The sequence below is a fragment of the Nothoprocta perdicaria genome, unplaced genomic scaffold, assembly GCF_003342845.1.
Source record: "Nothoprocta perdicaria isolate Ctin4 unplaced genomic scaffold, notPer1 scaffold_319, whole genome shotgun sequence".
NCBI lineage: Eukaryota > Metazoa > Chordata > Aves > Tinamiformes > Tinamidae > Nothoprocta > Nothoprocta perdicaria.
In genome coordinates this window covers 688,870-708,058 of record NW_020455554.1, presented here as the reverse complement: position 1 = coordinate 708,058, position 19,189 = coordinate 688,870, and the positions used below count along the sequence as shown (strand labels likewise).

At 46.0% G+C, this 19,189-nt stretch overlaps 1 protein-coding gene across 1 annotated transcript; it reads right to left on the bottom strand.

Annotated features, from left to right (window-relative positions):
- Nucleotides 1–2,946: 2,946 nt before the first annotated feature.
- LOC112950443 (protein shisa-9-like) lies at nt 2,947–17,857 on the bottom strand. The gene is made up of 2 exons (XM_026042975.1): nt 17,717–17,857; nt 2,947–3,299 (listed from the first exon to the last, which is right to left on the bottom strand). The coding sequence occupies exons 1-2, from the start codon at nt 17,820–17,822 to the stop codon at nt 2,947–2,949; spliced, it is 459 nt and encodes a 152-aa protein (XP_025898760.1). The 5' UTR covers nt 17,823–17,857.
- Nucleotides 17,858–19,189: the final 1,332 nt, after the last annotated feature.

The window sequence follows — 19,189 nt, the reverse complement described above, 5'->3', positions numbered from 1 at the left end:
GATGCTGGGCACTGCCCCGAGCAGTTCAGCGGGATGTTGCTCCCCTGCCTGCAGCAGCAGAGCAGCAGCCACCTCAGGACCCTCCTTGCCGAGGTTCTGCTCGCTGTCGAGTCTGTGAGCCGTTAACCACACTGAAAGCCTGGAAAAGACCATTCTGTTCCAGCTGAATTGGTTCACAGATGTTGTGTATAGGCTTTGCTGTAATGAACGGGGAAAATCAGGTAGAGATAGACCCCAGGGTTTCCTCTGGGCTTCCTGGGTAGTTCAGTGCAGGCATCCAGCCCATTTAATAGGGCCGGGGTTTGGCCCTGGGCATCCTTCCCTTCTGCCCTCTCCCCAGTCCTCCAAAAGCTGCAATTAGCTGATCAAATGATGCGAGCTGTGTGGGGTGATTGGAAKTTTACGGTGCACATGGAACTTTGCAATGCATACATCCATTTATACATGCACTGTGTATGTAATGCATACCAATGCAGCTGCTTTCCAAAGAACCTCTCGTGCTCACRGTGTCTGAACCAAATAATGGATTTTGGTGAGACGAACCATACTGGCTGTGAGAAAAGGCTGTGGAAGCTCCGTTCATGCTGAAAAATTGGCCCGGTGAAAAAAGCTCAGAAATAAGTCAGCAATTTGGATTCACATAGAATCAATTTTATTGCCAGGTAAGAAATTCATATTAATATAGTGAATACATATGTTTACAAATAAACATTCTTAAAAAACAAACAAACATTTTATTGTAGGAAGTATTATTGGTATCATAAACTCTGTAGTTAACAAGTATTAACACGGGTTTACTTACAGAACATACAGTTACTAAAATATTTCCACATAAAATATGCTCAAGTTACACGAAACCTGTGTGAATTAGAGTGCAGCTGTAATGTGCATCTAAAGCATATGGATTAACAGCAACATTCCATAAAGGGTCAAATTAAGTCAGCCAGTTGAGAAGGCGATAAAGATTAAAGGAATAAAAGTAAGATAATGGAGAATCTGGGCTGTGTGCAAAGTATTTGTCCCAWGGGCTTTGTGCAGTTCTCATAGTCTGAAATACGGTCATAGAATTTAGTTTATGGAGAGATGCCGGTGCCCTCGGGAGGCAGGTCAGTCTTGAGATGCCTAGAAAAGCTGTCTCTCCTCCCAAGCCCATTTCAACTGCTGAGCCCTCCCCTCCTTCCGCTTAAGAAGAGACCTTGCCAGAGCCAGCAGAGTACAGTGAGAAATGCCACTTCCAACTCTGCTTGCAGCATAACTCTCCTCACTCCTCCCTGTATGCTCTTCCAAAACTAATCTGACAAGAACTGGCAGCTGGTGAGAATGCAACTGTAGTAAAATAGCTAATTAGGAGTTAGCCAAATTGCTYGCCTTGGGGGAAGGGCAGGAGTTGAAGTGCAAGACTGTGTGTGTTGCCTGGCACGAGGCTGCTGCAGCAGCGCCGTCCATCCCCGCGGTCCCTTGCAGCTGAGCCGGAGCCCCGTGCTTCCTGGCCCACTGGAAGCACCCGCTTCCAGGCTGGCTTTCCTCCTACAAACAAGGTGCTCCGCTCCTGAGAGCCCCAGGCTGCAAGGGACCGGCTTGTTGCTTATTTGAACTCAGACCGTTGCTTATTTGAACTGAGATCTCTTCCATGTCGAGGCTGCTCTAGGAGCCTTGTCCACCAAATAGCCCGCCGAGGGGGAGCGCCACTGTGGAAAGCCGAACAGGGCAGACAATATACCACAGAACACTTAGTTGAACTACAGAGGAGAGCTACTATGGCTAAAAGCAAATACAGAATGAGAGACTGGAAGGGAAAAGGTTGAATTGGGAAAATGGAGGGGCTAACTAAAAGAGTCTTGACAGCGAAACCACTGCACGGAGGTGGAGCCCAGTTGCCCTTCTGGACAAACAGAGGAGGTCGAATAGGGCAGAACCCTCATCAGCCTCAGCAAAACATGAGGAAATAGCTTAAAGAACAGAGGGGTCACTTGGAGAAACAAGACTGTCATTGAACAATAGTAATACAGTAAAGGCACCACCCACGCTTATTTTCAGTCTGAAGCAGTTAAGATAGGCAAAACATTTAGGTGAAGAAGAAGTCCCGCCAGTCTGCAAAGTGAGACTTGTCACTGTCTGCCTGAAAACAGGAGGCCTGAGAGGGAAGGTTGTGATGCCCTTATTCCCCCCGCCGCTCTCTGGGCCATGGGGTTTGTCGCTTCTCGTATTGGAGGGTCCCCAAAATTGCAAATCAAAGTAAACCAAAATAAAATCTTCGCTGTTTGTTATCATCCCTCGGAAATCCCTCTTGGATAGAAAGGTCCCGTATGCTGTCGGTGATAACAGTCTTCATAAATTTCATGTGAAAAAGTCTYTTTGTCCCCTATTGTGTATATATATTTTTTGCACTTTCTATAGGATGGTATGAAAGGACAGTAATAGACGTTAGGGTTCAGCCAGGACGTTAACTCTTGGCCTTTCACAGGTCTAGTGATTATTAGGTTTTATACAAAATTCCTCACTGGAACAATAAATTACAGTATATTGGTTTTTTCTCTCTCTCTCTCGTCCTCTGTCTCAAGGCAGAAACATAGTGTAAAGGTTTAAGCAGACATAAAGTTTCTCTAGATTGTGCTACTTCTCATCATGGATTTTAGTTTCAAGTAAAAAAAATTTAGTCAGAAGGGTTTGTGTTCCATTGTGAAATACAAATGGAGTTTGTAATTCAACCTTCAGTGTGTATTGCTGAATGGTATTAACCCCCTCGTCGGCCTACGCGTGGCTGCGCGCCAGCAATGTCCAAGTGGAAGTTCCTCTTTTCTTCTTTCCTTCCTTTTCCTTCTTTTCTTTTTTCTTTTTATTTTTTTTTAATTTATTTTTTGCCTCATTTAGTTGTGTTTGTGTCGTGTGTGTATTTGTGTGTGGTTCTGAAGGATTTCATTTTTTAAAAAAAAAAGGGCATAAACCTCAAACAGTCACTTCTGTCTTGCTGTTAGTTATGAAGTATGGCTGCGGGCCCAGGTAGTGCTGGCTGCGCGTGGTCAGCGGGTCGGTGAGCGTCGGGTCGCCCACTCCGTGCCGGCCCCGGCCCGTGTACGCTTGCCGTCTGAGGGACTGGTAGTTGGGATCCCAGGTCTTGTAGTGGGAATTGTAGGGTAGCGCGTGCGCGGGGAGCTTCGTCACTTTGGACTTGTGGCCGTTCTGCTTGGCCGTGGCACTGTCGTCCTCCACGCGCACCGGGTGGAGCGGCAGGCTCCCCTTGGCCGCCAGTTCTGCAAGGTGCCGGCGCTTGGAGTAGAAGTCGTCGTTGACCTTGTCAGCTGTTTGGGTTCAAAAGARGTAGGAACAATGAGGACAAGGTTAGTGCGATGCACAAAATAGTAAAAACCAGTCAGTTTACACTAGGTCGCGTATGGTTTTACCTGTAGACCAGACAGAATTACAGATACGTCAGCAGAAAAAATCCACCCTCGCGCCATTTGTTTTCTTTCTCCTGCTTATGTCTTTTTGGATAAAACCATGCTCAGTGCTGTGTATGCACAGGCCAGGCCCGCTGTGCTTTAACGAAACCCTCAAAGCATTTGGCTCTGTTGATTTTTGTTACTCTGAGGCAGTGCCCGAAGAGCCCTACTTCRTGTGCATGGCTTTGGGGTTAGGGACAAGTGTTCAAAGGGCCTCTGTGATCCACTTTGGATACCCAAGCAATAAGGGCACCTCAGCACCATTTGGGCACTCGCAGTCTTGTATCTGTCACGCAGAGCAGGAAGGTTGGAATGTGTTTAGAAGCAAACTTGGTCAGAAATACAGGGCACCCTGGGAAGCCTGGCTGTATCAGAGAACAAGTGCAAGGGTGACACGAGGGTTTAATCAATTGGTTGCGTGGTCCAGCTGCGTAAGAGAGTGGGCACTTCCTGATGCAAAATACTTGGGGCTATGGTGGAGAGTGGTCCCAGTTCTTATAAGTATGAAACTTCACTGGTGCTTCATGGGACAGGAAATACTTCAGGTTACTGGAGGTTAGGTATTTGCACTGGGATTTTATGGGCAATGAAAATACTAACYTGCAGATCCTGACATCATTTTCCAGATCTAGTGCCTCTAAGAAATAACAGCAACACCTCAACAGAAAATACTGCATTGCAGTTCTCAAATCAGGTTTTCCTCTGCTGCTTCCTGGGTGTTTGGCAAATGGGTTTGTTCCAGTTGGGCCGCTGTTTGTTATTGCTGGCAGGTGTTTTGCCTTGCTGAGAACTATGAGMCACTCTTGGGAAGCTGAAGGCTTCTGAGCACCTCATTTCAGCTTCAAGACTGCGTGTCAGGGCCTTGAGGGGAGCAGAACTCCATTTACTCTTCAAGAAGCGAGTCGCATACGTAGAGAGAGAGASACGTCTGTGCAGGTGGGCTCTGCTCCTAACTCTGCCGCGTTGTCATTGAGGACGTGCTGCCCCTCGGAGGAACTGAAAGAGCCTCCGAGGAGCCCGTGCTGTAAAGTCAGGCCTTATGTGCCTTAGCTGCCTCCAGCTGTCCCTCGTGTTTTCAGTTGGTGAGGGAATTCTTCTCTATAAGGTGGGGGTGTAATAAAGCATGCAGTTTCCCTTCCCTTTTAAACAAATGGCAGCCTGTGGGTAATGGTGTGTCCTGACCTCAGCGCAAGACATGCCATTGCTGAGAGACCTCACGTGTTACGAAGGGGACCTCCCAAGTTTTGCTCTTGTTTTGGGGTGGTTTCTTTCATTTAGAAATTTGTAACTTGAATAATGGAGAACTTATATCTACTTCTCCTTGGAAGAACTTCTTCCAGTTCTAAAATTGGCTTGTCCTATTTAAGCTGTTGTTATTCCCTGAATGCTGCAAAACAGACTTCTACATGATTTTAATAGAAATGAGGGTGAAATGCTATCTCTTTTGCTAATTTCTCATGAAGATTTATGCTATCAAAAGTCAGTTCAGAAAAAAAAAATGCAGAAACTGCATTGTGAATATATAGCCAATATTTATTTGGATAAGCTCTCACATCAAAGGCACCTACAGGCCACCTGGTTAGGGGAGCAGTTTTGCTATTCTGCAACTTAGACCATGTCTCTATATAAAAAGTCATGCTAGCCTGGGTAATTTAAATTCAGCATAGTTAATTATGTCCAGCTCCTAATATAGACACGTTTGTCTGCCTATTTCATGTTTAAATTGGTTTATTTGCATAGAAAAATTAAAAACTAAGCTAATCTCATATAAGCATGCAGTAAAATTGTAAGTTTGTGGTTTTGATTTGATCTCTTTAGTTGCACTGCAGCAATTTGTCTCATATAACCAAGATCTTTGATGATGAATTGAAACCTAAGCAGTGACCTCTGTTTAGAAAAATAATGGTTGCAATACATGGTTATTTAGATAGTGGGCTATAAAAAGCTGCAGTTCCTCGTACTGCCTGTGTTTTTAATGATGTTTTTATCTTTCACACGCCCAGCTCCGGAGGCCTCAGACAGCCCCACTGGCCACCCCTGCCTGCCAGGTAGTGGACTCTGGTTTTGTCCAACGCTCACCGCATTACCCAGCCGTCTGCACCCACTGCGACAGGTTTTGCATGTCAGCTCTGTTAGGGTTGTTACCAGACCACCATGCTATGGCCCAGAGCAAGTTACCTGCTGCTAGCAGGGTGCAGAAACATCTGGACCTTTTGTAATTTTCCAATCCAAAAAAGATTGAGAAGGTGCGAAATCGAGCATGGTTTGGTAACAACTGTTTTATCGAGACAAGCACGTTGGCAGTATCTTGATGTCAGCTACTTTAAAAATTACCTGTGAATATCAGGAAGTTCATTTTCCTGCTTAACYGGTCCCTATGAATATTTTGTGGACATTAAGCATGGAAAGAGGTGTTTTGGAGTTACAGGATGAGTTATTGTGTGGCCTTGGTTACGTGGCTGACCCTTCCTCTATCCTGCTTTCACCAGCAGTAAAATGAGCTGTTAACACATTGGAGGAGGCTGTTAAGTTTTATGAAGATTAATTGCTGTTTGTAGAGTAAGCTCAGTTTTCGAATGAAAGACTCTACAGTAAAGTGCCTTCTGTTTATAAATCAGAAAAACAGGATTTAACGATAGCACTATCATGTTYGCAAGAGGAGTCAAGAACTAGAATYGCAGAATTGGCAAAGAATGGTGGAACATGGGGTGCTCAGAGCCCTCCCTGTTGCTCCCTCCTGCCCCACTTTGCAGCTAATTGTGCAATTGTCCCCTTTTCAATATTTTTGCAAACTTTTGCTCCTTTAGGGTCATGCACATATACATTTAGTTACTGTTGCAGCTTTTCATCTGTAAAAGCTGTTGAAATGTGAGTATTTGCTATTCCCAAATGTTGGGTCTGGGAGCAGGGGAGTCCTGGGCCTTTGCTCCTGCTGTGCATGAAATGTCTACCTGAGAAAGCGTACAAATGGTRCAGGGCCCTGAAGCAGGACTCCTTCCTCCGAGGGCCTCAACTCTGCAGCCGAGGCTTCTGGTGCGGGCCTGGTAAAGTTTGTCTTTATTTTGGCTCAGGGGAAGAAGCTCAAAGATAGTCTAGGTGGGAACAATCCTGGTAGAAAGGAGATGGGGCTGCTGGAGAGATTGTAGATTTCAATCTCATTGAGTTGGAAGAAGAATGGAGCTGCGGACCTGTTATCTGCAAGGCTTATCACACCACTCCTCACTCGTGTCTGAACGCAAGGGAAGCCAGGGAAAAGTTCCGTGAATTGAGCACCTCCTGGTTAGCTAGCCAGAAGTGAGCGTGCTAGTGATGGCATTCTTTGGGTTCAAGTGTTCCCATTCTGCCCCAATCTGTCACTGAGCCGGGCTTTGGTCTTTCCCTGATGTTCATCCATGAACAAATGGAGAGTTTCACACACTTGTTCTTCATCCACAATGTATAGCAATAGTGAAGAAGCCAGTGAGTTGCTTACTAGGTGGGCATGCGGGGTGCAAGGCGGTGGCGGGAGCGGCGCTGGGCCCAGCGCGGCGCCGTGCGCAGGCCATGCCGTTCCCTGCGGTGCTGTCCCCAGCGCRGCCATGTTGGCCCACGGGCACGGCAGGCACGAGGCCCGCTCCGCACGTCTCACTCATAGGCAAAGCATCCACGCGGAAGCAGTGCCTTGTAAAATTCTGCAGTTACAAGTATTTCTGTATGGGGAGTAAAACTCTGTAAGGAGGTTTGGGGATAATCCTGGAGCAACATTTTTCACTCTTTCCTCAGCAGAAGTGCAGTGACAATCCTCTTATCTTTGTTGGTCCAAAAAGCAGCTCTGCATCCTTGGACCGCTTCTTAGAGCTCTGATAGAGGTGAAACCTCCTAAAACACATTTCAATGCTGCCAGTTTTGTGAAAGTAAGCACCTAGGGAGTGAAAAGAGACCTCCCACGTGAGAGAGAATTGCCAGAGTGAGCTCTGAACACAAAAATAGCTTCAGTGGGAGCTTGCGGTCAGCCAGAGGAGACACTCGTGTAGGAAACCCCATTGCTCAGTTCAGATTTCACAGAACTGGCTCTTATTTGAACATATTTTAAGGATGCTCTGAAACCCAGAGCTTTATGCTAGCCACAAAGGGATTGCCTTCCCCAGCTGGGGCTGCAGATTCAGACAGCAAGCAAATGAAAGGCCTGAGAACAAGACAGTGGTGAAACCACTGCACTGATGCAGCAGGTAACAACTGTTTGTAGCTGTTTCCTGCGTCACAGCAAAGCTCTCTCAATGTAGTTTTAATGGTTTTGGAATAAGGTTTTCCTTGCACAGCTGTGTCTTTGCTCAGGTTTTAGTGTACTTTCCCAAAGCAAGGAGAGCTTTGCATTTCTACTTGTAAGTAGTTAAAGCTCAAGAAAAGATCCGAGCTGAGAGGCCCTGGCGCAAGGACAGCACTAGGCACTGGGAACTAGAAGGACAGTGGCTTTGGTGGGGATGCTGTCACTCCTCCCTGCCTGCAGGTTGCTTCTTCATTTGCTCTCTAAGGCAATACATTCAAATAATAATATATTCAAATACTTTCTGGTGTTACTTATGTCTATCAAGTAAAACAAGCAGCTGCTGACCTGCTTTTTAATGAAGTGGCTCAACAGGCCTCAGGGAACAGCCCAGGATTGTTTTTAATTCTCCTGGCGGGAGGGCGTGCAGGAGGGCAGCAGGAGCAGGAGGAAGCGCCGCGCTGCTCGTGCTGCTCGTGCTGCTCGTGCTGCTCGTGRCTCCAGCCCTTGCCCTGCAGCGAGGCCCACGGCGTCCCTCACTGGCTGTTCCCATGCCGGGGGGGCCTCCGGGGGCGCCGTGCCAGTGAGAGCTGCTCTAAGTCATCCTGGATTCTGGGAAGGGGCAGGAAATACTGGAATAGGTTTGACTTCCCTCTCGCGCTCTGCTTTGCCGTCAAGCTGTGCAAACACAGAGTTCAGCTGTTAGGCTGCAGTGCACTTCTGACCAAAGCATTTCCCTTTCTTTCCCCCAAATTCTACCAGTTTGTCTGTATCTGAGAAGCCCTGAAGATAGCATGTTATGTCTGTGGATTCTTTTTTCATGATTTTTATCCCTTACTGCTGACAGGTATTAAGCAAAGGAAAATAGATAATGCTCAGAATTGGACATAGATTTATTTCGTAATTCCATAGAGCTTGCTGTGTGTGGCTTTGCTATCCCTCTCCTAGCCCGTTTTACCTCTTTGTCTGCTTGCACATTTCTCATAGTGAGCTGCAGAGAGCCCAAGCAGGAAAAGGCACCTCAGCCTTTTCTTCAGTGGATGTTGTTCAAAAGGAGCTTGTTCAGCTCCAAACTCAAGGCTTCATTTTGTTCTCCAGTAAAATAAAACTCTGCTTTCATGATTCGGACAATGAAGAAAGATAAATATGTAGGCCCAAGCATTTCTTCCCTATTATTGATTCCTTTTTTGACAGTTTCTGAGTTTCATAAGGGCAGAGAATATTTCTGGATTTTGAAATGCATTAGGAATGTCCTCGAATGCAGATATAATTAGACTTGGTAACTAGAGCTTCCATTCTCAGCAACGCCCTCCTTATCCCGGGAATAGAGGCAGCAAAGGCCGCTACTGCCTGTGGACAGCAGGACAGATGAGGATTAACTGTGGAGGCCCACGCAGCAGGAGTGCTGCTGGCGTCCTGGGCCGCATTTGCGCCACRTGCCCCTAAAGGGAAGCGCTCCCCTTCTAATGCAGCCTCCAAGCACGACCCGGCAGTGGYTCCTCTTTCTCCTTACATACATTGCAACTCGGCCGTTGCACGTTGCAGGGCACTGGGAGCAGGGCGCTTCTGACCCCTGCGTCGCAGCGTCCCGTCCACACGGAGACACGCAGGCACTGCCTCTTGCTAAACTCATTTGAAAGTTGTAAATTGTTTTTGAGGAGACCTGAAATCTCTTGCATGCAGATAGACAGATGAAGATCACACTATTTTTGCTATATCCTCAGGCGATTTAATATTTTAAAGTCAAGCATCAGGATATTAAGTTGCTATTTCAGTGTCCTGCAATGAATGATAAACTTGAGAAGGAAATAAGGCTGCCAGTTCTATGCTTGAACCTATGGATGTAACTGTAAAAGAAGTCAGAGAGAACTGTGTACTTAAATCTCAGAGTTTTCCTTGAAAATACAAGCTAGTGGCTGTTCTGTATTTGTAAATCATTTTTTCCATTATTTTTTTCCTAGAGGCCACTAAGATCATGTTATTCCATGACATCTACAATGGCAAATAAACATGAAAACTTCTGCTATTAAATATTTATTTAATTTTATCTTATTTAGACATACTTATCCGTATGAGTTTTACTGGAAACCTTATATACAGTAAGAAAATTGGCCTTTTGAAATAGAAACTGTCTAATCAGTCATACTGTCATGCTTCTCAGTAAAGCATGACTGCCACATAAAGTGATTATAGGAAAAGGGAGTTTGGATTGCTTTCTGAAATRCTGGCCAAAGCCAAGGAGGTTAGCGTTTTACCAGATTTGGTTAAAAAGTCTCTTCCCCTTCATCCATCTCTTAAATATGTTTGCTTTTTTAATTAGCAGTTTCTAACATTTCATTTGATGAAACTCTGCTTGTATCAGGAGTTCACAGCAATACTTATTTTCACCAAAACCAATATGAAATTGTGTGTAATCCTTTCTGGCTTTCAGATTTTTTTATTGAACTCTCTCGTTTAGTATAGAGCAGCTTATAACTCTTTAACATGTGTTGGAATTGGCTGCAAATGCTGCAGGTTGCAGCGCTGTGCAAAGCTGTGCAGGATGTGGGAGACCCGACCCAGGCAACCGGCTGGTGCTTGCAGCTGGCAGAGTGAAGATGAGTTATGGTGCTGAAAGCAGCTGCTTCCCTGTGTCCTTCCGTGGGCAGCATACCACATTTGCCCGGTTATTTCTGAGTATGGGAGAGGCTGAGTATATTCTGTATTCGAGCCGATTTTTAAAAAAAAAAAAAGTTGTGGAATTTTTTTAGAGAGATCACTTTTTCAATACTTTCTRTTAGAAAGACTCTCTTTTAAGAGTGCATAATCATGTGATGGCAAGAAAATTAAAAAGTACATCCATAGCTGTACTGACACACATTCGATTTGTTTTTTTTTTCCCTTGTCCTTTCCTGCTCTTCTTGGGGAATTCTTATTCTGAAAGTCTTCAACCTGTGTGCAGTTGTCAAGCCAAGGCTGAACTAGTGCCCGTTACAAGCAGAGCCATGCCTGGTGCAGACAGGAGCGGCGTGCTTGACCCGATGTCTGACAGCTCGCAGACACGGGGGCTCGTGCCATGCCGGAGTGCTCCGTTCCCGCCACCAGGAGTGGTAACGGGGACCATCGCCCGCGAGAGGAAGCCCCAGCGAGAGCCTGGCGAGGTTYGGCCGCGAGGCAGCCCGGCCTCCTGCGCTGCGCTCCTGCAAGGGCGCACGGGCGCTCGCGGAAGCGCCTCTCCTCACCGAGAAGCCTTTGCAAGATTGCTCAAAATTCAGTGTTGTCATTTGAAATGGGAAACGGATACTTTAATGGGCAACCTTGAGGTTGTGTCAGCATACTAATAGGTCAGAAAGACTCGTTTTTTTTCAGTTTTTCTTTTCCTCCTCTCATCCTCCTCCAAAAGAGGAGTCAGCAGAAGGACTTGTGGAAGAATGAGCGGTGTGCATCACAAATCATGTCACCGCTCTTGCTCCTTCTGTGCCTTGAGCCCTTTGCTATTAGTGTACAGTGTGTAGGAGCAAAGCAATGATCTCTGTGACTTCTATCTGTGTAATTTCTTTCTTAACTATGTTTATTCTCTTTGGAACATCCTTTCCAGAACTGATAGAGCAGATAGATGAGGGTTGCTGTTTGTGTTATATTCTTAATAAGAGGTTTGTTCCTATCATTTGTCTTACTGGTCTTCGTTGGTTCTCAGGGGTCTCAGGGGTAATTTGAAGAAAATCACACTACCGTGCATGGATATACATCTATTGTACAAAGCTGAAGACCATCAAAGTTTCTCTAGTTTGAGGTTGCAAATTTGATTGAAACCAAAAAAAGAAAAAAGGATTATTTGGTTACTCGAATATCACCTTTGTCGGCCCAGAGGCGAATAGGCAAATTCTAACATCCTTAGGAGGAGTAAGTTAAACTTTAGTATGGAAATGACCAGTAGAACTAGGAGAAATAAAGCTTGAGTTGGAAGCTATTTCTTGCCAAATTTGTTTCCCCCAACCAGAATTCYTATATTTAGGCCTGGATTAAATCTGCTGATTACAGCACGTTTCCAGAGCTCTGCTCTCTCTCTGGCTTGTCTTTCATTCTTCTTTGCTCTCATTGGTCAATTTTTGTGGAAAATTTAAATCAAAACCTTTCCTTTAAAATACACTTTTTACTTTTACCTATTKCAATTTAGAAAGAAAGAAAGAATTCTGGCTCAAGATTTTATGTTGCCCTGATTTCTCTATGAATATTTTCAGCATGAAAGAATAGTCAATGGATAAAAGTGGTTTCCTGAAAGCCCGAGGTTGGACTACCTAGCCACTGTTAGCTGTTAATTTAATTTGAGAAAATTCCTTCACGATTTTTTCTCAGAATCCATCCAGCGTTAACTCTCTGAAATTACTTAGAGCTTAACCTTCATATAGGAAGAGAAGACTTTCTAAATCCTGCTGGTATGTAAAAATAATGGTGAACAGATTCTTAACATATCATTTTTTTGAAAAATACTCATGATGGATATTTGGATCTCAGTTGTGCTTGTGAGCTGTACCCACTGGGCATCTCTGGGAATCAGACATGGGCTCTCGTGTGCAGAGCAGCTTATGAACAGCTGTTTAGAAATCGCCCATCTTAGGGAACTTCAGTGGAAGAAATGGCAGTTTCAAGCACAGGAATTGGACACCCAATTTAAACTTGAAATTTTGTCATGCAAGATTGAGAATTTGATAGACCCTATCATAGGAATGATAACATTCTTTCTCCRTGTTAAAGCCAGGCAGCAGATGACATAGAGTCAGAACATATTCACTAGATGTGACTCTAAGTCCTGAGAGAAAACCCAACTACATTGCCCTGAAGGCTAGATTTCTGTTCTCCCTCAAGCTGAATGCACTGCTAATGTCTTAAAATGAGACAACATAGGTAGATGTGCTTATCAGCATTTTTGTGTTAAAACTACCTTTTTTTAAACAAAGATTGTTTGTAATGTCCTTCCAGGRCATTACATCCCTGGCCTTGCTTCTGCTGAGAACCTCATATCCYTGATGAGCTGTCTTTTCCCAGCCCTGTCTTTTGCAGTGTAGCTCATCTTGCTTGGGATACGAAGGCTTTGCATGGACAAAAGGCTTAAAATAGTGAAGATATGGCTGCTGTTCATGGGACAAAGAACTTAGTGTGCTAGGTAAAATGGAGTGTCCACAGTAAAATGGAGGACTATTTTGATCAAGAATCTTCAGCAGATTTATTTATCTGTGACAGAGTGCCTGTGGGTATCAGCAAGCGGTTTGGTAAATGAAGGAGCAACCAGTGGAATGATTCAATGGAAGTAAGAACAGGTCTTGGAAGTCTGCACAAGCGGAGTARGGTGTGAAGTTCGGCCAGACTTGCCAGACTTGGCAGGTGACTCCAGTCACCTCTTCCTTAATACTACTTCCTACTAAGGAAGAGGTGACTGGAGTAAGTGCGACAGGAGGTTCATCTACCTGCCAGGAGCAGCAGGGCTTGCCAAAGCCAGATTTACTACCAAGGGTTTATTGGAATAATTTTGCCTCTAGCTGAAGCAGAGGCAGGAATTAGAGTGTGAAAGACTTGGCAAATGAACACCCAGACGGTCCAGATCCTCCAGCCACACTGGATTACATAAATAATAATAATGAAAAGCTCTCAAGATTTTCTGTCATATTTGCTCCAGATAGATCTATAGCCTTAGTGTTGAAAAGGCAAGTTGCCAAGTCTCCATTAGGCAAGACACTGAACATACCTCTCGATATATGTAATCATTAACAACTGAGTCATTCTTAGGAGATGACAAATGATGCCCTCATCTGTAATTCCATTCCTGTTGTCCAGTCATTTCATTCAGTGAGCTTTTCATGAGTCTCATATCTTTTAATCCATTTTTGTGCAACTACTTAGGGAAGTAAGAGCTGAAGATTTCTTTAGTTTTTAAAATGAAAAAGCAATTCCTTTCTAAGCCTTCTGAAGAAACATGACTTGTTTCGGTGCTTGATATAGGAAAGAAAAGTATCAGAAACAGGTTGTGTCCAGTAACTCTGCAATTCCAGTTTTTCTAAAAAGTCAACACAATCTCCCCTATGAGTGCACATTCAGATCTTTCTCCCTGTTGTGTGTTTCCATAGTAGCATTTTTCCARTCACAGCATATCTTCCCAGCCCTTCCTGTCTTTGCAGAGGCCCCTGAGAGGCAGCCCAGTGGCCTGCACAGAGCAATGCAGAGGTTGGTATCAGCTTCTTACAAGGCAATTGGGAAGCCCCATTTATTCTCCTAAGGCAGTTCTTATATCAACACAAAGTGAGAATCATTTGTATGCAAATTGAAGATCTGGAGCTTAAGAGAAGCATCCTGTCACGCACTACCAAATTTCACACGAGCAGGACAGTTCAGGGTTAACCGCTGTGGTTAACGTTGCGATGAGGTCCTTGCCACGTGGTCCCTGGGTATGCAGATGTCACCGACGAGCAGGACAGCTTTCTCGCACATGAGCAACTCCACTGGCTCGCTGCAGCCCACTGTGTTCTGCACAGCAACAGGAGACCAGGCAGGAGATGCTTCTCCTTCAAGTGTCGTATTTACAGYAACTCGCTTGGGGGGTTGCAGCTGGAAGCAGAGCTGGAGAACAGCCTARCATTCTCCCGTGGGATCCAAGAAGTAGAAAACCTCAAGAAACGCTGGGGGCCATAGACTCCAAGATGTGATGGCGAGGTTGCTCTTCATTACATCCTCCTCCTTGCTTCACTATATCCAGTCAATTAGGTCTGATTTCACTTGCACAGGAGACCACAGCTCCCTGCATCAGGGAAGGCTTTTCTGGATCTTAGTTTTGGGGAGGAATTCTGTGCATTGTGGGGTTGATTTTTAGCAGAAACTTAAGCTATACGGCAGGCTCAGTCAGTTCTGCATAGGTTTGCATGTGCAGGTGTGTAATGAGATTTTATAGAAGAAAAAAAAAATCATATTAAACTGTCAAATTAGTTCTGTTCTCAGATTTTACATGCAGCGGGTGCAGCTCCGCAGCAGCTGAGCAGTCAGTGTGCCAGTCCTGCAGGGCTTGCTAAGCTCAGGTCTGGGAGCTTTGGGGGAATTTGCTCTCGTCTTTTTTGATCTGTTTTTAAAAAGTTCTAAGGAAAATTTGCCGTTTTTTTTGCCATTTTGCATYGCCTGAAAGTCAAGAAGGGTGGTTAACTTTTACTGAGTCAGGTTTGTGGACCTTTGTCCTAAACGAGTGAATGAAAAGAGCTAACTCCTCGGGACGGGGCACTAATTCAAGTCCTAGGGAACTTTTCTTTAGCTACAGCATGGACCCCTCTCTTAAAGCAAGCAGAGTGTGATTTGGCCTGCTCATGCTTTCTGAATGAATGTCCAAATGATGCGCAAAAAGAATCAGTGATGAGCTACCTCCAAATAATGTGCAAAAAGAATCAGTGATGAGCTACCTTCATATTTAGTATGCCCTAGGATGTGAATTTCGCAAAGGTGTTCAGATACATGATCTCAGTCCACTTGAAGCATTGGTCATGTCAGGATTGCTTAAATGAGCAATAACCATTTAAGCATGGAGTACAAACACAGTTGATGAGCTGGAAATAAGAATAATTTATGCAGAAAAAAACCCGTTTTCTGCACTTTTCACATAAATAATCARATACTCCAGAAGCACCAAAGGAAACCACGATCATGTCATCTTGGGTGACTGAAAAATGGAAATACCTAAACAGTGAGTGTTTTATTGCCACACAACATTCAGTGGCCACTTCCGGTAGGACTGATGTTAAGAGCGAGCTTTAGAGCCCTGCTCCCTCTGACACGGTCTCCGGTGATCCTTGCAGGGAGGAGTTTAACCCTTTTGACCAAAGGTTCTCTGGCTCAGTAAGAACAGGCAAATAGTGTCCCCAGAGAATGCAGCAGTCGGGCGGTTTAGAGATGCCGGGAGCTGGATTGATTCTTCCTTAATTCTTGGGCTTCTTCCGTAATTCTTGTTGACCCTCTGCCTCTGCCACCTCAGGGTCGGGTGGTCCTGACTGCCTGGCCCATGCAGGTGCGTGTGTGTAAGCAGGAGAGTGAAGCAGGGCTGCAGTGGGGAGCGCAGCCAGGAGTGCTCAGCTTTGACCTGGCACCTCAGGCACTCGTTACTCACTTATGACCATGTTATGGTGGGTGGTATTAATAAACTTTAACTCTGGCTGCTACGCAGCAATAGGAGTGTTTAACGCACCTCCTATCCCCCTGTTAAAGAAGAGATTTGAGCACAACAGACTACTTCCTGACAGCAGCTGCACCTAGAGTCAACTACACTTAAATTACCATGTTTGCCACAAACACATGGGGAAATAAAATACATGTTCCTTATGTGGTTATTTTTGTGGGTAACTGCATCCGCCCTCGAGCAATTATCAGTGAGCACAAAAGGAAATGGACTCACAAAGCTGCCGTGCGGGCTGGTAAACCCAGCTCTGAAGCGTAGTGTGTGAAAAGTGTTCTGGCTTTGTGGCGTGAATGCCGTGCAGGGTGGTTGTGASCTGTGTGTGTCTGCTGAAAAGCTGCTCATGGTGGAGTGTGTTTGTGGGGGCTGCCTCCCGGCGAGGGCTGTGCGGCAGGAACCCCGGCAGCACCACAGCGGCCACAGCCCGGCCGAGCTGCGGGCAAAGGAGAGGCGCCGGCGGGAACAGGGTTAAAGGCTTGCGGAAATAAAGTGAAAAGAGCAGCTCAGTGCCTTTGTGCTCTGCTTGTGAAAAGGCACCTGAAGSTAAAGCCTGCCTGATGTGGTCTCACACCAGTACATCTGCAGAAAATATATGACAGTGGTGCTCACCGATAAGAGGAAAGCAAGGGAGGATGGTGCAGTCCTCCTGGAAGATGTCATCCCTGGAAGTTATGTTTAATTTAGTTACAGGTTCTGAGAAGTATTACCGAACTTCTGGAGCTGTAGTACATGATCTTTCAAGGTTGATTTAACTGCACTGTAACCATCCAGCTGCTTTAGAAACTTGTACTCAGACACCCAAGAAATACCTCTAATTAAATGAATTTTATAAATAAATTTACACTCAAATATTCGTGAAGTGCTAAGAAGACTCTCATCCTTGGCCTTCCCTATCACTCTGTTGCCTCGGAAGTCCAAAAGACTCCCTCATTCTGCAGCTACACCCTGCATTGCTGAAGCTGCCAAAGAAGACCCCAGGAGAGCCTGTTTCTGTGATGTTGCTGGACGCTGCACSCACACTCAACAGGACAGCAGTGGAAGGTCCAGAGGCAGTGAGGGTGGCTCTGGGGCACCCCTCCTTCATCCCTGTCAGTCTCCTTTGTGTGTCTCTGCTTGAGTGTGGCACGGTAAAAGGGAAAAACTTTGCATGCCCGTGATTTCGAGGCTACTTGAATTTCGAAGGACTCAGTCTTCCCTTCCCATACTTCTGTTCCACCCTCCAGTTGTTGGTGTCTTCCAGGGATCATGTCTGTGCCCAGATTACTAAAGCACTCTAAAACGCCAGAATTTTACTACAGTCTTAAAAGTCAGGAAATTGAAAGCCAAAATTGCTTTTAAAAAATATTCTTGATCCCTTCTGTCCTTGATTCCCTATTGTAGCTGATCTGTTCATCTGGTTAAGGTAGATCAGTCATTTAAAAGGGGGAAAGGGCCCCCAAAGCAAGAGACAGTGCTCAGGAAACAGCAGCTGCTGCCGTAGCTGCCCCAGGGCTGTTGCAGCACCTGCTTTCTCAGTAGTCTATCCACAGAAAACAAGTTCTAAGTTAATAGTTTGAAAGCAAAACCAAGTACATCAGGCAGTGGCTATTGGGTCAATGGAGTAGAAGGCTTCTTTTTTGTTATTGGGGGTTTTGTTATGTTGTTTAATCTCTCATTTTATTATGCTGAAGTATCACCTTTAATCCTAAGTAAACTGCCGTGTGAAAAATAAACCTGCCGGCCATGTGTGAGGCTGCAGCAACGGCCACAGCGTCGCGCGATGCCCTGTGTGAGCCCCGCGGGCAGCGGTGTGCGCGAGGCCGGCCCGGCCGTGTGGCGTCACGTCGCATGGCGCCCCCGCCGCTCACTTACCTACAGCCTTCAGGGACGCATACTTGTTGAGCTCCTTGCCCGGCGGCTGCTGCTCATACGGGTTGGTGATCTGCCCCAGGYTGGGGTATGAGTGCTGATGTGCCATCTGAGGGAGGAGGGGAGACGTTGGCAGCACRTTATTCATCTGCGGAGCATCTGCGTTAAAGGAAACCAACACGACTTAGAAAGAGTTATATTTTGACATCATTATGCAGTACAGATTGCACAGGATGTGCCATGAGACCTAGTGCAACAAGTCTTTGCTCCAAGGTGTGGTAAAGCCTGTGCTCCGGATGGCAGTGTGGTAAGAGGCCGAGGAGCCCTTGTAGTGCATGCTCACTCCTGCGCCAGAAAGCATCTTTGAACCAACACAAAGACTGAATTTGCCACAGTTTCAACACACAAACCAAACCTGAAGTTTCCTCCAAGGTCATCTCAGTAACAGCAACGGAGTCATTCTGTTTGTGCCGGTGCCGAGCTGGAAATGTGGGCGCAAAGGAGCCGTCAGCCCGAGCGTGGTCACCGCGCGGCAGGGTGGGCTTGTCCCACTGGGCTGTGCCCGTCTCTGTCACTAGATAAGTGCTTCAAGTTCACACTTTTCTCATGTTTTCACCTTTTCCTCTGATAACCAGTGTCACAATTTCATACCAAGACAGCATTTTCTCKGACAGATGTAACTAAAAGCAAGTGCTACCAACCACTTACGTAGCGCTTTATAYCATTACCTGCCCCACGTCAGTGCAGTGGTTTATTTGTCCCACTGCAGTAGGGACTACAGCCTGAAGCCTTTTTCTCTTCAGGATGTATCCTAATTTATTGGTTGTTCGTGGAATTTTGTTCTCACGTCTGAGGAGTTTGCTCAGAACTGCCTGTGTGCTCAACCTGCAGGGCCCAATTTCTGCACAACAGCGATAGCCCTTCCAGAGCTGTTTGGGATTTGAGGTACCAGGAGCTGATTGCAGGCCGAGAACCTTGTCATGGCGCCTGGAATTTCACGGTGACAAAGCCGTGTGCCGGATTTGTGACACCGCAGCAACTCCCATAGCAGCAAGCATGGGATTATGGTCGTGTAGAAAGGAAGCTGGGTTGTTAGGGAAGAAAAGGATTATGATGATGGAGCGAGTGGGCCACCCCCCAGTGCCCACAGGATTTGGCAGGAGCCAAATATGCCCGCAGTTTGCCAGGATTTTTAGGGAATTGAGCCACTTGGCTTCCCACAGCTCGTTAACGAGGCTGAGCTGTGGGAAGCCAGGACCAGATTTATTGCTGGAGAGGAAAGGCCAGAGAGGGGGTTTTGCTTTCCCTGCCCTTCTTCCTCACGGTGCCCACGCGCAGCTCCGGTCTCTGCTACCTGGGCGAGCAATGGTAGAAGTGGCAGAAATGGTGTTGGGAAGAGCAGAGAGGTTCCTCTGGCTGCTCCGAGCGAGCCACTAACAGGGCGCACGCTGCTAGCAGATACGCCTTGGAGCCGAG